This window comes from Equus przewalskii, chromosome 5 (genome assembly GCF_037783145.1).
Source record: "Equus przewalskii isolate Varuska chromosome 5, EquPr2, whole genome shotgun sequence".
Classification (NCBI taxonomy): domain Eukaryota; kingdom Metazoa; phylum Chordata; class Mammalia; order Perissodactyla; family Equidae; genus Equus; species Equus przewalskii.
In genome coordinates, this window is record NC_091835.1 from 12,632,186 (window position 1) to 12,656,938 (window position 24,753).

General features: G+C 42.7%; 1 protein-coding gene across 2 annotated transcripts in view; it reads right to left on the reverse strand.

Annotated features, from left to right (window-relative positions):
- WDFY1 (WD repeat and FYVE domain containing 1) overlaps positions 1 to 24,753 on the reverse strand; it is a 60,222-nt gene that overhangs the window by 21,169 nt on the left and 14,300 nt on the right. For both annotated transcript variants that reach the window (XM_070619952.1, XM_070619953.1), the window contains 2 exons: positions 10,426 to 10,493; positions 5,051 to 5,124 (listed from right to left, as the gene is read on the reverse strand). In XM_070619952.1, the coding sequence (XP_070476053.1) occupies positions 5,051 to 5,124; positions 10,426 to 10,493 (142 nt within the window). The remainder of the gene's footprint in view (positions 1 to 5,050; positions 5,125 to 10,425; positions 10,494 to 24,753) is intronic.

The following is a 24,753-nucleotide window of genomic DNA, read 5'->3' on the forward strand; positions in this document are numbered from 1 at the left end:
AACAAGTGGCCAGCCTGGTTGCATAGTGGTTAAGCTCGTGTGCTCTGCTTCAGTGGCCCAGGTTTCAGAGGTTTGATCTCAGGTCTGGACCTATACACCACTCATCAAGCCATGCTGTGGTGGCATCCCACATACAAAACAGAGGAAGACTGGCACAGATTTTAGCTCAGTGAAAATCTTCCTCAAGCAAAAAGAGGAAGATTGGCAACAGATGTTAGCTCAGGGCCAATCTTCCTCACCAAAAAAAGAAGAAAAAATCCTCAACAAAATATTGTCAAATCAAATACAGCAATATATAAAAGGATTATACACCATGATCAAGTGGGATTTATACCAGGGACGCAGGGATGGTTCAACATCCACAAATCAGTCAATGTGAAACACCACATCAACAAAATGAGGAATAAAAACCACATGATCATCTCAACAGACACAGAGAAAGCATTTGACAAGATCCAGCATCCATTTATGACAAAAACTCCCAGTAAAATGGGTAGACAAGGAAAGTACCTCAACATAATAAAGGCCACATATGACAAAACCACAGCCAACATCATACTCAACAGGGAAAAACTGAAAGCCATCCCTCTGAGAACAGTAACAAGACAAGGGTGCCCACTCTCACCATTCTTACTCAACATAGTACTGGAGATTTTGGCCAGAGCAATTAAGCAAGAAAAAGAAATGAAAGGTATCCAAATTGGCAAGGAAGAAGTGAAACTTGCTGTTTGGAGATGACATGATTTTATATACAGAAAATCCTATTATGTTAAGCGAAATAAGCCAGACAGAGAAAGACAAACACCGTATGATTTCACTCATATGTGGACGATAAACAGACACATGGACAAAGAAAACAGATTAGTGGTTACCAGAGGGGGAGGAGAGTGGGGGGGGGGGGTGGGCATAAGGGGTAAAAGGGCACATTTATATGGTGACTGATAAATAATAATGTACAACTGAAATTTCAGTTATAAACTATTATGACAATAAAATTAAAATAAAAATATTTATGTTTATAAAAGTATATACTTCTTAATGAAAAAAATGAGCCCCAGCATAAAACTGAGAAGATAAAACTCTCAAGAAAAAGCACTAATTAAGAATTCTATGGATCAATGCTAATTGATAATTTCTTAAGGCTCTAAGTAACATGGACATTATGAATTGTTAACTGATCGGACTTAAAAAAAAAAAAAGGAACACTGACTCCTTTTTCTCCATCTTGGTTTTGCAGAGTACAAAAATTGTATCAGCATTGTATATACACTAATCTGTATTGGGTGGAAGATCAATTGATCAATTACTAACTAGTGATAAACTGGATTTACACTGCCCCTTCCCACTCAAGAGTGATGAGAGCTTTTATATGCTGTCCTATAACCGCAGAGTCGACCCTTGAACCAGGAGCCACAAGAAGGGTCCCTAGGGAAATACACACAACCACCACCACCAGTGGAGAAACCACGTGAGGCCAGCACTTCCCAGCTTCTTGTTATACACGTGTACACCCCTCACCGTGATACGCCTACAGTGTTTTCAGAAGGAGAAAACCGAGGACGCTGGCATTACTACTAGATAACGCACTTACAGCTCATCCCCCCCCAACCCCGCAGCCCCGGCCCCCTGCCTACTGCTGGGTGGACTCCTTGGGCAGAGGGCCTGAACCTTCCTTCTTGGTGCTGAAACACACTCAAGGCTTCTTCTCCTTTAATTTAAAAAACAAAACAAACAAAACCCAATGAAACTCTTTTAACAATACTAAAACTTTCTTCATCTTCTTCTCAGCCAAAAACTTCTCTGAAGATCAGCCTACACCCGCCACTTCTGGCTCTCTGATTCCTCACCCCGGTCACTCTCTGATCCACTGCACTCCACCGCACCACCGCCACGGCACGGAAAGGGCGCTCCCTGCCGCCACTTGCTGCCACCTGGCTGCCACCCCCAAGGTCACTTTCCAGTCCTGATCTCATCCTCTCTCTGCTGCACCTGACACCATGACTCAGGCCCACCTGAAACCCACTGACCCTCTGGCTTCCATGACCAGACTGTCCTGGCTGCTCCTCCTCCCACTCTGACCCTTCTGCCTCTGTCTTCCTTGTGGGTCCCCAGTCCTCTGACTTTCTCTTAAATATTGAGATTTCCCAGGGAATGTGACCTTGGCCCTCTGCTCTTCTCAACCTACCTGCTACCCCTAGTTGAAGACAGGCCCAGGCCTGAGTCCTGAGTAACTTCAAGATTTAGGAGTGGGGTGATGGGGAAGCCAGCCAGGGGAAGAAGGGGAAATGATGATCCCCGAGTGTGTGTTAGGAGCTCAGACTACATCCTATGAGCCGAGTTTCCCAAACTTGCGTAGCCATACAAATCATTTAGGGAACTTATTGAAGACAAGTTCCCTGGCTACAGGCCAGACCCACAGCTTCAGCATCACTACGGAGAGGCCTGGGAACCAGCATTTCAGCACGTCCTCCAGGTGAACCTCAGGATCAAGTGCATGAGGGAATCACTGCACAACGGGGAGCCAGTGAAGAGCAGTGAGTGGGAGGATGGAGCAGTCAGCTTTCTCTGTTGGCTGGCTTAGTGTCCAGTAAGTGGAAGATGCGTTTGGGGAGGCAAGGCTGAAAGTGGCAACGCCAGTTAGGAGGCTGTTCAGGATCCCAAAATGAGACTGTGGAACACAGGTAAGGTAGTGATGGAGAAGAGGTGACGGCTTCAGAACTGTCTGCACTGTGGGGTTCGATGTTAGATTAGATGTGGGCATTTAACGGACAACAGTGTTAAGATAGCGTCCAGATTTCTAGCCAGGATGGTGGCGCGTGGTTAGCTGCCCTCTAAGACAGAAACAATGCTGACATAGAGGGGAAAGGTGACGAGTTCAGTTTTGACAGTTGGGTACGTGGGCCTGAACCTCAAGGGTTTGGTCTGAGCTGGGGGGTTGGGAGTCCTCTGAATTTAGATCTCAGTGGACACTACAACACTGGCTCAAACAGTGGTCTGCAGACCTGGTGCTGATGAGAGAAGGAGAGAAATAGGGAGTGAGTGTTCAGAAACCCTGACAGCAAATATTTTTATGGCATCCAAGTATGAAATTAGTGGATTATCACATTCAACAATGGAATTATCAAAAACATCAATCTAGCAAACTAAACCCAAGGCAAACAGAACAAGGAAAATAATAAAGATTAGAGTTGAAATAAATAAGCAGAGAATAGGAAAAACAAGATAGAAAATTAATGAAACCAAAACTAGTTCTTTGAAAAGATCAACAAAATGGACAAACATTTAGCTAGAGCAATGAAGGAAAAAAGGGAGAAAACACAAACTACTAAATTCAGGAATGAAGGGGGATGGGACATTACCATCAACCTTACAGAAGGAAAAAGGATTATAAAGGGCTACTGTGAACATCTCTGTGCCAACAAATTAGATAAGCTAGACGAAATGGATAAATTCCCAGAAAGACACAAACAACAAACACTGAAGAAGAAACAGAAAATCTCTAACAAGTAAAGAGATTAAATTAGTACTCAAAAAACTTTCTGCAATGAAAAACCCAGGACCAGATGGCTTCCCTGGTGAATTCTTCCAGGCTGCAAGTACTAGTTTCTTACAACTCAACAATTTAAAAAAGATAATTAAAAATGGGCAAAGGACTTGAATAAATATTTCTTCAAAGAAGAAATACAAATGACCAACAAGCACATGAGAAGATGCTTCAATGTTATCAAAACCCTATCAAACCATATCAAAACCATAAAAAGATACACTTCACACCCACCAGGATGGCCATAATAAAAACAAAATAATAAAACAGAAAATAACAGGTGTTGGCAATAATGTAGAGAAACTGGAACCCTCATACATTGCTGGTGGGAATGTCAAATGGTACAGCCCCTTTGGAAAACAGTCTGCCAGTTCCTCACTAAGTTAAATAGAGTTCCCATATGACCCAGCAATTCCATTCCTGGGTAGATACCCGAGAGAGCTGGAAAGGTAGCTCCACACACAAGCTTGTATACAAATGTTCATAGCAGCATTATTCATAACAGCCAGAAAGCGGAAACAACCCAAATGTCTATGACTAATGAATGGATCAACAAAGTGTGGTATATCTATATAACGGAATATTACCTACCACAAAAAGGAATGAAGTATTAATTCAAGCTACAACATAGATGAACCTTGAAAACATTATGCTAAGTGAAAGAAGCCAGACATAAAAGGCCACACATATCATATGATTTTTCTAAATAAAATGTTTAGAACAGACAAATCTCTGGACTCAGATAGTAGAGTAGGGATTGCCAGGAGCTGAGGGGAGGGGGAATGAGGATGACTACGGATGGGTATGGGGTTTCCCTGGGGAGGCAGGGTGATGAAAATGTTCTGGAACTAGAGAGTGTTGATGGGTGCACAACCTTGTGAATATAGTACAAAACCACTGAAGTGCACACTTCAAAATGGTGAATTTTATGGTGTATGATTTATATCTCAATTAAAATACATATATATACACACACACAGGCACACAATTAGACCCACAAAAATAGCAATCTATAATAAATTGAAATTTTAAATATCTAGTTTTTCATGATAGTTTGAGAAGCACTTCCTTAAAGAGTTATACAAGTTGTTGGCTGACTGACTAATCCCTAACCTGGTTCTCCTTGCGCCTCCAGTTACACACACATGTGCGTCCACACACATGCATGCACAAACACAGGCTCTCCACCACGCTCTCCTGCCCCGGCCCCCTTCATGGTTCAGGGATGGCAGCTGCTACAGGTCTCACATTCACTGTATGGAGGCTGTACCCTGTGGGCTAGCCTGAGCACCGAACCATCAATCGTGACAGCTCTGTGACACCAGTTTAAAATTAAGCACCAATTAACAGATTAAAATTAATCCATTTTTAGGCCTAATATCTATCCTGAAATAAACATTTTTTATGTGAAACCATCAGGCATCCATTGTTAACTTCGTATAAACTGCTCAACAGAAGTGAACACAGGGAGGTCAGTATAATGAAGACATCCTGGAAGCTACCTACCATTACGGCTCCGTTATCCTGGCCCACAAATATCCGTCTGCTATCGTGATGGTACGCCATAGCAGAGCAGGGAGCTGCCGGAAAGACAAAGAGCACATTATGAGCAAAGCCAAGCACTTTAAGTCATTGTTCAAAGCAATTATTAAAAAGAGCTATACGATTTAGGTTAAAAAAGGAAGGCAAAGACGTTTTGTAAAAATTAATGATGTAAATTGAAAATGTTACTAAAGTTCTGTCATTTTAGTTTAAAATTCTTACTTTAAAAGTTTTCTATGTTATTTTTATAACTCTGGGTAGAGCGAGCCAGCATAAAGTTTCATCTGATTGAAACTTCTACCAGTTTCTGGAAAGATCTGGGGACTGGTGCTACAGTATATGATCTGCTACCCAAACTCAGCCGGTCATCCTGCCCCCAGCCCCATTTCCCCATCACAGGTGAGAGAGCAGCTGGGATCTATAGAAAGAGGGGTTCCCAGGACCAGAATTCCCATTCCATGGCATATGTGAGCAAGTTGGGAAAGCCACTTTGGAATTACATTTTTTTTTCCAATGGTCAAAAAATGTTCCCTTTTTTTTTGTAGTAACTGGAGATGTGAGGTGTAGACATGTTTCTTTGTCCACAGCAGTGTTATGTGACTGGGAGAGCTCCTGCTTCTTCTCAGGTACATACCCCCTTCCAGGTTCTACCTATCCTTCCAGAAAGCGTGGGCCAGAGAATGAGTTTTAGGAAGGAAAAACTCTAAATCGTCTCCTTCTGCTAAAAATCAGAACTAAAATGATTTAGAAAATGGAAATTTGGAAAAAGGACTACTTCGGTTCATTTCAGCCTAAAGAATTTTAATTGACCATGCAAGAACCACAACGAGGAAACTCATGCCAGAAAAAACAAACACACAAACTTGAGTTTACTTTGAAGTAAAACTTCTCATAAAAAAGCAAAAGAAAAGAATCTTATACACGAAGTCACCATTTGAAAATAACTTAAAGTTATCTCTTTACAGTGGGCTGACATTCTCCACCAAGGAAGAAAGCAAGCTATAATACTGGATTGTAACTCACAGGAAAAATGTAGCTAGCTGCATGATCAGACTATAGAAACTGTTTCAGTTGCATTCAAAGAACTATGTAATTGAAAGGTAGGTACTGCAACTGTCTATATACAGAACAACCACAACTGACTACAAGCCTGTCCACCCTTATCCACCATACTGATGTTTCAGACTACAGTCATGCCCCACATAACAATGTTTTGGTCAACGATGGACCACATACATGATGGTGGTCCCATAAGATTAGTAGCATACAGCCAAGGTGTGCAGGAGGCTATCCCATCTAGGTTTGTGTAAATACACTCCACGCTGTTCGCACAATGACAAAATTGCCCAGCGACGCATTTCTCAGAAAGTATCCCCATCATCAAGCAACGCATGACTCTATAAAGAACGATCATGTTTAAGAACTATGACCACAAAGATATACGTATCTTCATAAAAAGTGCTCTATAATAACCACACATAAAATTATCTTTGAGAATCAAATCATGCTTTGATGATTTCAAAGACACACTGTCACCATTTTTGCTTGCTTTTCACATGGTACTAAATCTTAATGGCTTAGTTTTAAGCTTCTTTTCAATTCTTTTATGCTCAATCCTAAAACAAACTATACATAAACACGCCAAATCTCTCTTTGTGTAAAAATTATAAAGCGTTGAGTAATTTTATGAGGTTAGAGAATTCCTACATTTAAAAAAAACAGAGGGGGCCCGCCTGGTGGTGTAGTGGTTAAGTTTGCGAGCTCTGCTTTGGCGGCCTGGGGTTGCGGGTTTGGATCCCGGGCATGTACCTACACACCATTCAACAAGCCATGCTGTGGCAGCATCCCACATGCAAGTGGAGGAAGACTGGCACAGATGTTAGCTCGGTGACAATCTTCCTTAAGCAAAAATAGGAAGATTGGCAACAGTTGTTAGCTCAGGGTCAATTTTTCTCACCAAAAAGAAAAAGGCTTCCCTAGTTTATTTGTTTTGTATATAAAGATGTCCTGGCTTTTTTCCTAGAAGAGAAGCTTCTAGTGAGATGAGCAATATAATTTAAAAAAATAAAAAAAGGTTTGGACATTCACATAGTTTTATAAACTAGCAAAGCACAAATCACTTTTCAAAAAGGTGGCCTTTTTAAAAGGCATCAGTGCAGTGCAAAATCCTATGCTTACCTCTATGCCAACTCTAGTTTTGTAAATAAAGGGTTTTTTTGTTTGTTTTTTTGGAACACGGCCAGGCTCTCTCATTTATACATTGTTACGTTGCTTTCAGGCAACAAGGGCAGAGGTGAATTGTTGCCACGGAGATTGTTTGGTCCACAAAGTTTAAAAATATTTACTGTCCAGCTCTTTGCAGAACATGCTTGTCGACTGGGGTGGGCAGCACAGTTTAGGAGTCAGACAGGCAAGGACTGTTACTCCATCCACAAGCAATCGACCCCACCCCTCAGGCCTGTTTCCTCATCTACTAAACGGTGAAAATATCATCTTCCTTGCAGAGCTGTTGTGATGATTTCATAAAATGATATTTCAAAAAAAAGGACATGAGGCACATGGTTGATACAGAAACTAAGAGTTATCATTTTCCTTCAGCTAAAGCAGAGTCTGAAAGTTACTTTTGTTACGTGACGTAATGTTATGAAACATATCGGGCCACCTAGAACAACATACTAAGGTTTGGCTTATTGAGCACTCTGTTAGATGACAGGAAAAAGTTAAATTCATGGATGACCACGAAAATGTCCTAAATTGGGATAGTTTTTCTTTTTTTTTTCTTTTAATTTTTGTGAGGAAGATTGGTCCTGAACTAACATCTGTTGGCAATCTTCCTCCTTTTTGTTTGAGGAAGACTGTCACCTAGCTAACATCTGTGCCAACCCTCCTCTATTTTATGTGGGATGCCACCACAGCAGGGCTTGACGAGCAGTGCTAGGTCCACACCCAGGATCCGAATCTGTGAACCCCGGGCTGCCAAAGCAGAGCGTGTGAACTTAACCATTATGCCACTGGGCCAGCCCCTCTGGGACAGTTTTTAGATAGTTTGTTTTTAGATACCAACATGGCACTTGTTTTTCAGACAGTTTTTAGAACCAACATGGCACTTTTCCTATCATATTTTAAATTTAATTTTAAAATAAAAGTCATCCTAACACAGACAAGCATTTACTTCTCATAATTCATTCATTCCATTTTCTTCTGGCAGTGTTCTTGCAGTCTTATCAGTAGAGACAATAAAGAAGTAGCTGGAAGCAACAAGCTGAATATGTGTAGGTGCAGACACGCAGATGTCACCCCACAGCGGGCGCTGTGCTGGTTCTTTCCAGTTTCCACTGGCTTTTCCAGCCACAGCCCTCTGGGAGCCCTTCCGGAGGATACAGTTAAGCCAAATTAGCAAGGGATGGCGACAGAGAGCGCCAAGCCACGTGCCCAAGACCTAAAAGCTAAGGAAGAGTAAGCACATCTACTGCCAGGTTCTGGTGCCCTGGGAGAGAAATTAACTACAAAGCTGTACTAAACACGTGGAAGAAACACAAGCCGAGGAGAAACTGAACTAAACACAGGATGAAATCCATCTCAGTCTCTATTCTATTGAGCATGAACTCCAAGGCCGAGGACTCAAGGAGATTAAGCTCCGGTCAGAATATGAGGTGTGGGGGAGGGGAGGGGGTGACGACTCATGGCAACAGCATTAATGAGACTGTCCACAAAGATGACACACGTTCCCCAGCACTGGCAGGAGTTCCTCAGGCTCTTGCTGTTTCCAGCTATCAGATCCATCACAGGGCCGCTGGAAGGGAGGAATCATCAGTGTAAGAGAAGCCCTTTTTTGGGGTTGGGTAAAAGGTGGACTCAGAGGCCCAGGGTGTCCCACCCTCCTCTGCCCCGACTCTAAAAAATCCCAAAGTCAACTTTTCAAACGGGCTCTCTGAGCACATTTACTAAGATGTCGGTCACTTCATATTTCAGACTGAGTAACGACAATACAAGTAGACATGGGTACCAGGAGATTCTACGGCTTGGCACAATAAATTCTGATTAGGTTTTCTGGTTGTCTTCTAACGTGCTACACGTCGTTATGTTTTATGGTTCCGTTTATAATAGTTATCTTTATACCAGTATTCCAAAAAGTCTACTTCATTGTCATCAAATGATTATCAAGACAGAGAAGCTGACCAGCCTGCCCAAGCTGTCAGCGGAGGCTAGAACGCATGAAAACCGTGACAAACTACTAGTTTTCTGTGGAAGTGATTACAGGATCCAAATATTGTACGTATGCTGGAATATATGTGCAAATGAGAAAGTGAGAGCCGAGAAAAGAGGCGCTCGGAAGGATGACTTAAACTCATTATACGGAATTTGCTGACTAATTGGCTGCTCTGTATTTCTAACAAACCCCACAGCCTCCGGAATAACTCTTAAGAAAGCTGTGAGCAGTGTCAACAGTGTCTGGAACCACTGACAATAGCTCTTCTTTAGAGAACTTTATAAGGGCTTCAGAAGTAACACACCTTTAAGCACGCCCAAAAGCCTTGTTTCTTTTCCTAGGGGGTCCTCTGAGTACTGAAACCCTGACCTGAGGAAAGTCCCTCACTGAGGACCAAAACCACTAGGAAATGAGCAGCCACGGATGCCTTCCGTGTGGCCATTTGGAACAGCAGGATTCAGTCCTGGTCTGGACCTGGATGACATCCAAGCTTTCTTTCCAAGAAAGGATGAAGAAAAGTGGTGGGAGAGAAGGATGGCAAAGCTGCTTAGATTTGCATGAAGGGCTAGAATTTAAATGTAATTTTATGCCACTACATCTCAGGGCTGTTTTAAAATCTCAATGCAAAAGCTTTATCTTCTGGATTTATTTTCAGAATGTACTTGACTACTGAGAAAATCGTCTATTTAAAATGTGTTGAACCTTAGGCAAATCTCTCATAGCACCCAGAGTTTGTGACGAGGGTGACCAAAAGAATGGCCCTGAAGGCATGGGAGGGACAGAGCCCTGTTTGAGTGTCAATATCAGCTACTACTAAGTACAAAGGTACCACTAATATAAATTGGCAAAATAAAAACAAAGGAAAATGGAGGCGGGGGGCCGCGGGCTTTTCCTCTTTTTTTCCTTCTTCTTCCAGCTTTGCTCAAGTCTGCTTCAGTTAAACCAGTAGACCCAACTTCCTGTGCAAAATAAGTTGTTTTCCTGCTGTTTAGCACAGCCTGTCGAGGTATTAGGCAACTAAGAAATTTATTTTGAAATAGAGTAGTGCTTTTTAATCAGTCATTTTGAAATTTAAACCATCAAAGACACTACAGACATTTTCCTCCAGTAGAATAGTTCAGCTACTTACAGGCCATCGTGTGGTAGATGCTGGGCCAGTACTGACCGCTGTCTCTTTTCAGCCATACTCGGATGGTTCTGCAAAGAGAAGAAAAAAGAGTAGTCTTTAGTTATTTTATCTTCTTTAGTCATTTTACCTTCTTTTGTGCTCCAGGAAAACTTAACTATTCATTTTATTTTCAAAACCATTTCCCAACTGATCTTGGAAACTTAATCAATTGGGCAAATAAGTATACACACACAGAATACATAGTATGTTATATATAGTATATATACTACATATACACATATTATATACAGTTACATATAGTATGACCATATATGGTAAGTTATGTAGTAGCTAGGAGACAGGATTTCAGTAATTTTAAAAATATGGAAAATGCTCATTATATAATGATATAGAAAGGAAAATGACAACTATTAACTTCATTTATCGGTAAAAAAAAAAAAAAAACCTGCAAACTTGTTCACTTGACTGTCTGAGCCAAATGAGAAGAGTAGTAGATACAAACAGAAAGAAAATGCTTCTGGAGAACTCAGACAGTGGTGCCTACAAAGCAGGGCCACCCCACTGCTCATTCGCCAATAATTCCCAGTCTTCATACCCTGGGAGGAAATCATTCCACACGAGGCCTCTGGGCTCTCTTTCATCAGAACACACACAGGGAGATGAGGAAATCCTGTACACTGGCAGGAAAATGACAAATGGCCAAAATAGCCAAAGTCTAATATTCTGGCTTATCGCCTCAGAAGAACAATAAGGAAGGCTGTGACCGTCGCGCCTGCAATCACAGAACCTCCTGGAAGCTTTGGGCCTCTTGCTCTTCAGAATCCCTAGGACACTCGCCTCTTCCTGTGAAGCCGTACTCTGCCTCTGCAACAACTCCTAACTATCTTATTGTCAGCTCTAACACAGTCATTCTTATATTTCTGACAGCAGCACAGATTCTGGCACACAGTCAGCACAGAATAAATGTCTATTCACCTTAAGCTAAAATACATTAAGACTAAATATTGACACTAAATGTTTCCATTTCACTTGAAGTTCAAGACAAGTAAGACTGCTCTATGAGGATAAAAATCAGACTAGTGGTTGCTTCTCGGGGAGGAGAGTAGAATCCAAAAGAATGAGGGAACCTTCTAGGGTAATGGCAAGGCTGTGGGGAGCTGTTCCTTGGGTATATGCACTCGTCAGAACTTGTCCAACTAGACTTAAGATCTCCACAGATTACTGTATGTGATTAGACCTCAATAAAAGAAAATAAAAACTAGATGTTGCCCTTCATTGATCCAAACAGATAAATAAGATGACTTGGCAGCCCAGATGGCATAATGCTACAGTGCATGTGAACTGGACACAGGGCTGAGGGTAGGAGCAGTCATGTGTACAACATGCCCCGTCTGCTGGACACTGCTGAGTGGGCACAGTGGAACCTGTGCCACGCTGAATCTCTCACATCTTTCTCTGCATCCCACCCCTGATCACAACTGGCTAGACCAGAAATGGGCATCTGACCCTAGCCAGGTCAATCGGTTCCTTCCCCGGGGAATTGGAAACCAGGAGAGAGAGAAACAGATCAGTATGTCTCCAGTAGTCGAAATGGCTGCTTCTGATCTTATGTTTTGCAATTTGGACTCTTATCTGTCAAAAAAATGAAAAGACTGAAGACAATCCATGGAGAGAAGCACAAATGAGCTGAAGAAAGTCAGGGGAAGTCCCCGCTGGCAGCTGCTCTTGAGGCCGACCGACTGCCCTGGACTTCAGCTCTGGGAGGCAGACACTCCAGCATCCTGACCATAAATGCCCTTAGAGGCTTACGCCAGCCGGAGTTATCTGTGTTGTCTACAGTCAAGCAGGTACTAACATACTACATCCGCGGGAGATGAAAGAAGAATCCCGAACAAACACGGTCTCCTCATTCAAGCATCATTAAACAAGCTCCTATGAGACAAGGCTCACAAGACAAGATAATCAAGCAGACTTTCAGGAGGCACCCATATCGTGACAGTAAGTTCTAGAAAGTCCAAGTTCACAACCAAAATCAAAAGAGAGAGGGAGATCAGACTAAAGCATGTACAAACAGACCTATTAACTTTACACTTCATAATTCAACATCTTAAATCAAAATTTAACACTCTGTGAGGTAATGTTTAAACCACTCTGTTATTATTTGTGGGTTCTTGGTTACTGTTCATGATTACTTAACAAACCTCAGAAGTTAAAACTTTTTCACGATATGGATCTTTCTAGTTTGTAAACCTTTAAATCAAGTTATGAAAAATATTTAACTGCATGGGAAGATGTTCATGATATCATGTTAAGTGAAAGCCCTACAGAAAACTGATAAACACAGCATGATACCAATTTTAATTTAAAATACAATCTGATCAAACCTCTAGATCCAACTACCAATTTATAAGAAATGCAGAGGACAGAGGAAGGTAAGAAACACCACCACAGGGGTGCATTCAGCAAAATCAAGATCGCGGGGAAGTCTACAGGCGAATGACCCAGTTTCTTCTACAAATAATTTGCCAGAGGAAAAAAAGCAGAGATGGAGCACCAGCTTGTGATTGAAGAGGAGTAAGTGACGTATCAAGCAACCACAACGTGTAAGCTTATCTGGATCCTGATTCAAACAAATTGCAAAATATATGTACATCATTATGAAACAACGAGAAATAGGAATACTGACTAGATATTTAATGATATTAAACAATATTGTTCATTTCTTTAGGTGTGATCATGGTGTTGCAGGTTTTCGCTTGTTTGCTTTTTAAGAAGTAAGTGGTAATTCCTAAACAAGATGCTGGCGCTTGTCTCTGTTCCCAGCATGCCCGCCATGTCCGGCCCTCCTCACTCACACAGACATGCAGCCTCCTCTCAGGTTTTGGTAGGCTCTTCCCTCTAGTCTACCTTGGGCATGAGACCACCAGTTACATCTCCCAGGAGCCACGCATTCCACTGCACCTGTGCTCAGAGCACAGCAGTGGTTGTCTGAAATCAGGGGTTCAAGTGACACAATTAGTGCCTATGGCCCCCTGACCCAGACCCTACACCCCAGTGAACTGTCATCCTCAAGTCTCCAAATACACTTAGCTCAGTCACGCCCTAAGCCCTCCTCCGTCATCACCCTCCCAAGGACTCCTCTCCAGGCGGTCGTTTATCTGGGCGCACCGCAGGGTGGGTACCATTGCAGCATAACTCCCTCATCTAAAGTAATCCAGAGAAGCTTATAATGATGATCCTTGGGCCTGAACTACTAATATGATGTTGACTATATTCTACGTTACTTAATACGCAATGCTTATGGATACACTGCATTACTTACATTCAACACAGGGGATGAAGCCAAAGGAACTGTAACTAGTCAAAGGCAATAAAGTGAAGTCACGCAGGGCCGTGTCAAGCTCACTGGCCTCCGTTCACACAGGCATCACAAAGGTGCTGAACCTGCCAGCTATCTGTCAGGCTTTTTTTTTAAGGGTCTAAAGAAGAACAGAATGCTGACACATTCTAAAACACTTCAAATCAACCCCAAGCATTGTGGGTCATGAATGCACAGGTAGCTCAATAGAGGACCCTGTGTCCTCCTGAAAGAAGAGAAATACAGTCAGGTGTCACTTAACGACAGGGATCTGTTCCGAGAAATGCATCGTTCGGGGACTCTGCAGTCATGCGAATGCCACAGAGTGCACTTACACAAACTAGATGGTACAGCCTATACACACCCAGGCTCTGTGGTACTGCTCTTACGGGACCACCGTCGTATATGCGGTCTGTCCCTGACTGAAACGTATTATGCGGTGCATGACTGTACTCAGAGAGCAGGGAAGTCCATTGAGTGGAAACCTTAAAGCTCACCTCTTCCAACCAAGCATCTAAAAAGTCAAATTTTAGTTTCACGTAGTTTCAGAATGATATTTCAAGTAGCCCAAGGTCAAAGCGGAACCTACCCAGCCTCCAGCATTTTTGAAACACAGCATTATCTCCTTTGGAGGACGGACATCAGCACTACGACGTGGTCTGGATCCCGCTGACACACTGGAAAACTGGCAGGACTTAAATGATCTCTTGGGGTGTTTCATCTGAAAACTGTTTATCACATCCAGGCTAAGAGAAGACCATCCTTGATTGGAAGCCGGCTTCCAAATTAGGCTCTTGACCTTGATAGTCATCTCTACCTCAGTATTCACGCCTTCTCTCTGTAATTTCCTTCCTTCTCTTTTTCACAGGAAGAACTCTTTCCCTTCCTGGCATTAAAACCTCCCACTTTCAAGATTAAATCAAAGCCATGTTAAGTTTAACCTCTAACACTCCAGCACTCCCAAGAACCTATGTGCTAAAGAAAGTTGCGTCATTTCTACTAAGTAACATAGGAATTTGTTTTGTATAGTGTTCAGAATATGTCTCATTGGTTTAACAGCTTAATGGTTGTGAAAACAGGCTTAAGTTGGGCTGCTTATTAAAAAATCAACAAATTCCAAGGACTAAAAAAATTTTCTGTTTAGTAAATTGGAAATAAAATCTACTATTCAGTAAGTTGAAAGCAACACAATATATTTTAGTAACATTTTACAGAAGCAAACTATTAAAAACATCTAGGATGATATTAATAAACCATATAAGCACTAAAGTGTTAAGATCAGATGGTTTTATTTTTATGAAAAGCACAATATTTTCTGCCTAGATGAATATCAGAGCTGTTCTCTTCACTAAGATAAAACAGCTTAACTTTTCCTTTCATATTTTGACAACTTGCCACCCACACACCTAAACTCTTTTTCTTGCCGCTTACTCTAAGCGTTTTGCTAGTGGATGGATTATCTCTGATATTCTAAGACCATGTCAATCCGAAGAAAAAGTGTTCCCTTAAAACCAAAACCTTAGAAACAGGTTCATTCCTTGCCAAGCTCTGTTTTTAAGTTATTTTAAAACAATAGTCTGATATTTTTCCAAAAGGTGCTTAGAAAGGAAATGTGTCATTTCTTTTAGAGCTTACAGAAATGTTGTTCAAACTTCCCCAAGCTACCACGATTCCTGTGGAGGGCTGTGCCATCAATTCCCCTGGCCTCCTGGTTAGAGACACACAGACTCATATACGGCTGCAGTATTTCCAAGGACAGACGGGGAAAGGTGTCTGCGGAAGACTGCAGTGTTATATACACACAGAGACGCTGTACACACAACGCCACCGCCACTTTACTCTCCACGGTCGTTCAGCATGGTGGGTGATCCGCGTGGCTTCTAGATAAATGCAATGTCCGAGTTGGCTTGTATTTATTGTAAATATTCCAGACTGAAATGTTTTTAAGATGTATCACTGTGCAGGGACAAGCAAAGGAACAGCTGAAAATAATAAGAAAGTGCCATTTCTAGGGCTCTCATAATTTTTGTCAGCACCGTAAATTAGAACTCAGTCTTCGGCAAGAATTTTGCTGCATATAGTGAGAAACACATTTCCTGCCTAATAAGAATAATGATAATAGTAATAGAAATAACAAGGATAAATTGACTTAGGAATTCCAGGTTTGCCAATTGATTCTGAAGAAAGTATTTAAAAGGAAAAAAAAAAGGAACTACACATAAAAAAAAATTCTTAACACCATCATTCAAAGGAGTGAAAACTGGGGGAAAAATGTTAAATAATGAAATGGGTTAATGACATGTTAATTCAATAGCTTATACAGTCATTAAAAATAGTTATGAAGAAGATGGAGCTGTGAGAAAATGTTTATGAAATGTTATTTTTTTTTTAAAAAGCCTAATATAAAGTGATAGAGCTAAATTCTATAAGTACTCTAAGTCGGGCCAGGCAGGGCAGTGAGGAGGCTGCTTAGGGAGAAGGAGGGATGGGGACACCCCTGAGAGGCTCTGACTCTGGGTCCTCATGAGGGGTCCCTGGAGGAAGGACATGGAATGGCCGAGAAGCGGGAACACAGGGTCGCAGCTCCGCTCAGTAAGCACTAAGAACAAGCCAGCCATGAAATACCTCCTCGTGAGCACTTGAGGACTTACCGTCTGATTTTCAAGCGCATCTATCTAAAATTCTAAATACAAAAACTGGCCACGGTCTAAGAGTGTGTCTGCTAAATCGTCACCACTGAGGGCAACGAGGCTGAGGATTAACAGCAGTCAGCTGTAGGCAGGGTGCAGCCACTTTTCTTTCCTCAGTTTGGCAGATTCTAAGAGGCTCTGGGGACCCTCCCTGAGGATTCCCCCTTTGAGATCTGTGCTGCCCTCCACCTGAACTCAAGCCATGGGGCAGGCCTGCAAGTCTGGAGACCGTCCTGCCTCCAGGGGTCTATAGGGGCTTCAGTGCCTCCCTGGGGCAGTGCAGAGAGTGAGGAAGCCCAGCGCCATCAGGAGACACGGACCTGGACACACATCACTCCCGAGGAGAAGTATGCAGGGGCAGAGAGAGCAGAGGCGGGCAAAGAGATCAGATGGAGAAAGGCAGGCAGCCACCAGAGACACCCAAAGGCACAGGGCTCAGGGGCCTCAAAGATGCAAGCAGGCAGCAAACCGTGACTCTTCATCAACGTGTCCCTGCTCCTCTTCTTACAAGTTCACAGCGGAGAACCGTCGTGGCACAGACAATGCTGCTTCCTGCCTTCCACACGCAATCAGGAGTGAAGAAAGAGTTGTGATCCTCTGAGAACGTGAGGCCACATCCTCGTGGCAAAAACGACAGCCAAGACCTCCGTTTTAATACTTAGAGAGGCAGAAGCAAGGAGGGAGAAAGTCGCAAAATCAAACCAACCAACGCCAGCGCTGGATTAATTTTATGACTCGACCTACTGGTTCCGTCCAATTTTATTGCTCTCTTCTCAGAAGACAATGACAATTCACATCTCAAAACATTACAAAGGTAATTCATTCAAAGCAAAGCGGCTTTATATGGTAAATAATAAGTAAAACCATTTTTTTTAAAAAAAGGCTATTCAGAAAATTCCACATTTTATCCTTCAAAGCACTAATTCCTAAACAATAAGAAAACATGAAGCATTAAATTACTTTTTTTCTCCAAATAAATCCAGAGTGTAGAAAAGCATAGGTCTAACTTCAAAGCTCTCATTTAGTTCAAAGAAATCCTGAGTTTTATGCTAAATAGGAACAGTGAGTCTAACAAAATCTCTCCCAACCTCAAGGTCTAGATGTGGCTGAGCCCAACTAGAGTATGCAAGATAATACGTAAGTGCTTGCAGGAGATAGTTGCAAAATTGTGCCCAATCCTCTCGCCCTCCCTGGACGCACGCCTCCGCAATGTGGCTCTGCAGCTCTTCCCATCGAGAGGTGAGATCTCTTTCTCTGACCCTTGAATATGGGCTGGCTTGTGACTTGCTTCGGCCAACAGAATGTGGCTACAGAGACGGAGGGCCAGGGCTGGGTAAAGAGGCACTTTCTTGGAAGCCTGCCACAGTTACATGAACAAGAGGGGCCAGCCCGCTGGAGGATGAGAGATCGTACAGAACGGAGCCCAGCCGTCCGAGCTGAAGCCATCCTCCACCAGCCTGCAGCCAGCTAAACCCCAGACATGTGACAGAGATCAGCTAAGTTCAGAGGAGCTGATCCACACCCAGAGCTGACCACAGATGTGGGAGTGAGCCTGGGTGTGACCAGAAGGCCTGTCCAGGTGACCCACAGGTTCATGAGCAATGATAATGCTTGCTGTCTTAAGCCACTGAATTTTAAGGTGGTTTGTTACATAGCAATAGCTAACTGCTATGATGCTATCTGTTCCAAAAATAGTATACCTTTAAGAATACTTAGGAATCTGACCTTAAAAGTAAAAATTAAAAATAGGGGCCGGCCCAGCAGCATAGCATAGCAGTTAAGTTCACATGCTCCGCTTTGGTGGCCTGGGGTTTGCCAGTTCAGATCCCGGCTGTGGACCTACACAACGCTTATCAAGCCATGCCGTGGCAGGCATCCCGCATATAAAGTAGAGGAAGATGGGCATGAACATTAGCTCAGGGCCAGTCTTCCTCAGCAAAAAGAGGAGGATTGGTGGCAGATGTTAGCTCAGAGCTAATCTTTCTCAAAAGAATAAACAAATAAATAAATAAAAAAATAAAAATAGCATGTGGCATCTACTGAGTGCGAAGGATTTCAAATGACCTAGCAAACAAATCACTCTGCTGTAACCTTTTTTTTTTTTTTTGCAGGGAAGGATTTGCCCTGAGCTAATATGTTGCCAATCTTCTCTTTTTTTTTCCTTCTCTCCAAAGCCCCCCAGTGCATGGTTCTATATCCTAGTTGTAAGTTGTTCTAGTTCTTCTATGTGAGCCACCGCCACAGCATGGCTACTGACAGATGAGGGGTGTGGGTCCATTTGGACTTGGAAATGAACCTGGTCCACCGAGGCAGAGAGCACTGAACTGTACCCACCAGACCATCAGGGCCGGCTCTGTAACTTTTCACTGAAATACAGGATCCTCACTTTACACAAGATGCTACTGTGAATCCCAAGAAACTGAAGAAGTTACCGTAAAAGCACAAATGGAGTTATTACTCTTAAATATTGTTCCACATTTTTCAGCCTGTCTACGAAGAATAATAATTCTGTATATTCTTTTATCCTATTACAGTAGATACATGAAAAGCAGACTAAAAACCACAGTTCTGATCGAGAATAAAGTCTTTATTCCCGGGAGATTAATCTTTGATCTGCTCAAAGATCTGCCTGGTGAGCAGGGTAGGTAGAGAGGCTCCTTTTTATTTCTTCCAGTCCCTTTAACTCTCTCAAAGAGCTGATTAAAAGGAAGTTAAAAATACATTTTAGGGAATCGCCAAGTCCATAAAGTCGCATCTACTTAAGCCACCACACAATAGGAGCAAAGACAGATTCAAAGCATGATTTTTCTTCGGAAAGACAAAGGCTCTTGAACCAGGGGGCTCCTTGAGGGGTCGTGGGTTGTATCATTTTTAAACCTGTAACTCCATGAGAACATACATTTGGGTTCAGCACATAGTATTTTCCAGTCTGACTGCCTTGAAAATCAAGCCCACACTCGGATAAATAGATTCAAATGGCACAAAAGTGTTTACGTAAAATCACAAGGTCAAGTTCTACCTCACCTGCCACATCAGCGCTTTTAAAATGAGGTCTTCTCTAAGATTGCTCAAAAAACACCCTAATCATCCCCAAACAGCTAAATTAAAGCAATTTAACCATCTTTAAGTTGTCAAATGATATACAGGGAGTCTTCAATTAATCAATTAAGAAAACACAGAGTTCAGCATATGTTACAAATTAAGCCCAAGGCCTGATTTCTTTTAAACTCTGAACAAATAATAAGTTTGAGGAAATGTGATTTTCTAGTCACTCCTTGGGCTGCTCATACGATTTCATATTTGGTAAATCTCCAAACATTTCTGTTACCTACAGCAAGGAATACTTTTTTCCTAGTCTGACAGTACCTTCAGGGGCTACAGACAAAAAGGTATAATTCTGGAAGCCTGAGTGGTTTCCATAACATAAGATGTTAGTCCGAAAGGGCGAGGAAAGGATTGGTCGTCAGGGCCATGTCCTGTTATCACATAAAGAGCTTCCTTGCAGCCCAGGCTCCTGAACTCTGCCCCCTTCGCTCCTGCTGCAGAAAGAAGGCTTTCTCCTTTGGTAACAAAGAGGGAGCACAGGAGATTTTTACTGAACTGATTATCTAAACTGAAAGGCAGAGAAACCAGCTTCTTTTTACAGAGAATTAGATGGGCTAACAAATAATTAGATGGAAAAATAAAAATTTCCATCCTCTTCTACCATCGAGGGAAGGAATCTTGGACAGTTTCAAGGGTCCGTGACAAGGATGACTTTCAGACTGATTTCGTCACAGGCAGATTTTTATCCCGGGAGGAAGGCCACTGCATGACCTCTGCACCAGCCCCTAAATGAGCAATGTCTCTCCAGAAGCCAGATGGCTGGTTTCTACTTGCAGATGTTTTCTGTTTTACTCAAGGCACCACTCGTGCTGTTATCTTTTCACTGTGAGCATCAAAATTATTTTTGTGACCTCTGTGCCACCATGAAGGCTAAAACCTATCAAACTCTGAAGAGCAGGAGTAATCGAGACTGGACGGAGTCAATGTGGGGTCTGTGCAACACTATTTCTTAACTTAGCAAAAAAAAAAACGAAAAACACTCAAACGTTATGCATAGCCTAGAAGTCCTGAAACACAAGGTTTAAACTAACCCCAAAGAAGCACATTTCGGGGCAGAAAGGAAGAGTAGCCTATTTTTAATTCTGTTCCATGCTTCTTCATTCCCAACAGGTTTGTTTATTGATTCACTCAAACTAACATTTGGGAGACCCCTGAACACCTGCGTTCTTTCTGGGAGTGTGGAATTTTGGCACATGCTAGGCAGAGGGTGCCGACGTGACCAGCCCCTAATAAAACCCTGGGTACTGGGTCTCTCATCAGCTTCCTGGGAGACACTATTTCACACACGTGGTCATAACTCAGTGCTGGAGGAACGACACTCCCGCGTGACTCCACGGAGCGAGGACTCTGGGAAGCTTCTGCCTGCTTCCCTCTGGACTTCACTCCATACCTTTCCTTTCGCCAATTTTGTTTCGTGTCTTTTCTCTGTAATAAATCATGGTCATGAGGACAAACATGGTGGCAGTCCTCCTGGGGAATCAACAAACCTGGGGTTGGTCTTGTGGACCCCTAACACAGCAGGGCAAAGATTTTATAAGGGAAAACTAACGACTGCCAAGACTTGCAAGTAATCCAAGAGGAAAATGAAGAAGAGGCCTCACTCAAAGACAGATCTGTCAGTGACCCACAAACGGTACTGTCCTATACAGACAGGAAAGTTTTTATTTTATTTAAACACACACACTAAGTAGGGACACCTTTAGGTTTTGATGAGATTAAAGTAATCAAATGGAAAATAAACAGGAATGACAATAACAGCCAACACCTATACACTGCGTTCTCTACGCTGGGTGCTGTTCAGTGTGCCTTGTGTATATCGAGTCATCTAATTCTCACAAAGACCTGTGAGGTAGGTACTATTATCATCTCCATTTCGCAAATGAGAAAACTACGATGTTGAGATAAGAAGTCACTTGGCCCAAGGTCACGTGGCTGGGATTCTAACTCAGGCATTCTGAATCCCGAATCTGTTCTCAACCATGCTGTAAAAAGAAAATGATCATAACAAGGAAGGGCCACCCTAACAACCAAGGAATAAACGCATTCCCACGGGAGGCGGCCTGCCTCCTCACTTCTTCACTTCATTGTGTAACACAAAATAAAGAGTCTACTGTTAGGCACTGCATGACAACACGAATACAACACTTAACACCCTGGTTTTCTGTGTAAACTCCCAACTTGCAGCTACGCCAGGTTAAAAAACAAGCTATTTAAGATTGTTTCCACACACAGTACAGTTAGTAAATATACGACTTATCCTTCAAAGCATCTTGATATGCTTAGAAATGTCTAAGAGGAAACGAATGTACTCAAGTAAATAGCTGGTATCACAACGAAAAAAGGGAAGATGCTATCAAACATTTTTTAAAGTTGGTTTTCTGTAATTTTTATCATTTACCAGCCTCAGTGCAACATCCTAAAATATTTTAAAACACAGGAGATCTGTCTTTTTTGACTTAGGCCAGACAAAACTGAGTTTCTTGAAGAAACCAGTCTTGGCCTTCAGGCCCCTGAAGCCCTAGCATGCAAGCACGCTCCACTCCAAACTCAAAAATGAAGACAGCGGGCCCACAGCCTTATTGACAAGGCTTTATAATAACGTTTTTACCTTTTAAAAATTCTATCCTTCAACCCATGGTCTAAATTTTGGACGCCGTCCACAGCAAAGAAGTTCAAAAAGCTAAAGTGTCTAGGGAATTAGTTCCTGCTGCCTCACCTCACCACGTTTCAGTTCTATTTTGAAAGCCGCATCTCGCTTCTGTTTCCCCCGTTAGAAAAACGACTTCTGTCGTTCAAATTCTTAAACTTACTACCAAGGTTATTTTGTTTTTACAGCTTCCTCACTAGAGACGCAGTCACGCTTCATTGATTCGAGAATATTTTTTTTAAGGTTTACAAATTTATCACTCGCCTACTTTGCAGGCTCAAATACTCTAGTTACAGAGTGCAGGCAACTTAAAGCTAAGGTTAAAAACACTAATTTAGGTTTAGCGGATGAAGGAAGTTTAAACAAAAGAGCTTAGGGTATTTATTACTCCAACAAAATATGAATGAATGCATCAAAAGAGTAACACCATTCTTGGTTAAGCCCTCACAGCACAGTCATTGCCGAAGGTTTCTGACCAGACCCCTAAGTTCACTGCCCCAATCACCACCAATGACTCCAGGTGTGATGGAATTAAGCCTTGCTATTCCACACTGGTTAAATACTCTTTGGAGGGATAATTTCTACTTAGCTCTGTCATATACAGTTTGGTTTTATTGGGAAATAGGTGAGTACATGTGAATGACTCCAAGCAAATATATCCCAGAAACTGACAAAAAAGGAGGACAAAGCGTAAACAGTATTCTCTCCCAGTAGGTCTACACACGCAAGCACAGCGACAAAGGTCTCCTTTCTTGTCTAGCAGTGGTTCTCAAAGCATGGTTCCTGGACCAGTGGCATCAGCACCAACATTACTGGGAACTCGGCAGAAACGTCAACTCTCAGACCCCACCCTAGACTGACTGAAACAGAATCTCTGGGTGGGACCCGCCCAACTGGGTTTTAACAAGGCCTGCATGCGATTGCGATGCCTGCTCAAGTTGGAGAACCACTGTCTAGAGAGACCAGGTAAACAAGTACATTAAGCCTACCAGGGTTTCTCAACCTTGACACTATCGACATTTGGGGCCAGATAATCCTTTATGTGAGGGACTGTCCTGTGCGTTATAGGAGGTTAAGCAGCATCCATGGCCTCTACCCGCTAGGTACCAATAGCACCCTCCTCCAGTCGTGACAAGCAAAATGTCTCCAGATCCTGCCAAATGTCCCTTGGGAGGGGCAAAATCACTCCTGGCTGAGAACCACTGCTCTAGAGTTTAGAAAAACGGACACTAAACTCAGGACAACCCTCACATCTTCCATTTTCCCTCTCAAAATGCTCTCAGCTTTTTCTCACTGCTTTTGGCTTTTATAAATGAATTAACTTCAGCTGGACCCTACTTTGTTAAAAGTTACTTTTCTGAGCGTTAGAGCAGAAGTTGTACAGAAAAGGTGCAAGCCGATTTTTTTTAAACCCTGAAAACTAGCAGAAAGGAAGGAAAGATGATTGAATCACAGCAAAAGGAAGAATCCTAGCCTTTTACACTTGCTGCCGGAGTAGTCAATCATTAACTGGTACGGTGTGGACTCCATTTCTCCAAAGGTGTAGAAAAACTGGGTGCATGGCAGAAAGAATTAAAGCCTCAGTGTCAGACCTGGGTTCAAATCTCAGTCCTATCATCTGCTACAGCGTCTTCTGAGCCTCAGTCTTCTAAGCTGTCAATGGCCATTGCAATAGGATGTTCCCTAACACTCCCAGCGGGGCTGGGGACAGCACCGCCAATTCAATGCATTGCTAATTCTGCAGTAAATAAACGAATATTCACACCACATGGGAGAAATAAAGATCACAGCCTCATCTGTTCAGTTTTAACACCAAATGAGTTTTCAGGCCCAACTTACATAAAAAAACCACTTTTGACTTTTAGAATGCATTGAATTTTGGAAATGTTGATAAGGGAAGGTGAATGCGTGCACCCGGTGGGGAGGTGTGAGGACTGGATGTGGCAGCATACATACGGTCCAATTCTGTACCGACACAGAGAAGGGACTTTTAAAAGGTTAGCTCCCGTCATTTCTAAAGTACAAATTCTGTCATCTGCTTGCTCTGAACTCTCCAATGGTTCCTTGGCACCTGCAAAATGAAACCCAAATTCCTAAGAGTGGTACACAAGGAAGGTCCCTCCAAAACCGGACACGGGGCTTCCCAGCTCTCAGTAGTCTCTCCTGCCACGGCCACCTACACCCCTTTTGCTCCTGTCACCTAGAAGTAACTGTGGTTCTTTACCCTTCGCTATTCCCTCCTGTCCTTTCCTCTGCCTGGAACAGGGATGTGCACCCGTCCTTCCCTCACACGGACCACTCCTTTATCCAGTGACATCTTCCCTCAGAGATTTTCCTGGAATGCTGGCTCTCGCCCAAGGACACTCGTTCCTCTGTGTCTCCCCAGCACCCTGGAGGTTGAGAGCACAAGGCCATCTCTTCACCACACCATCTCAGCCTTTTGGAAGTAGGGATTTTGGTGTCAGCTGTCTTTCTATTCTGCAGGTCTAGCACAGGCCGGGCACACAGTAAGCATCCAATAAATGCTT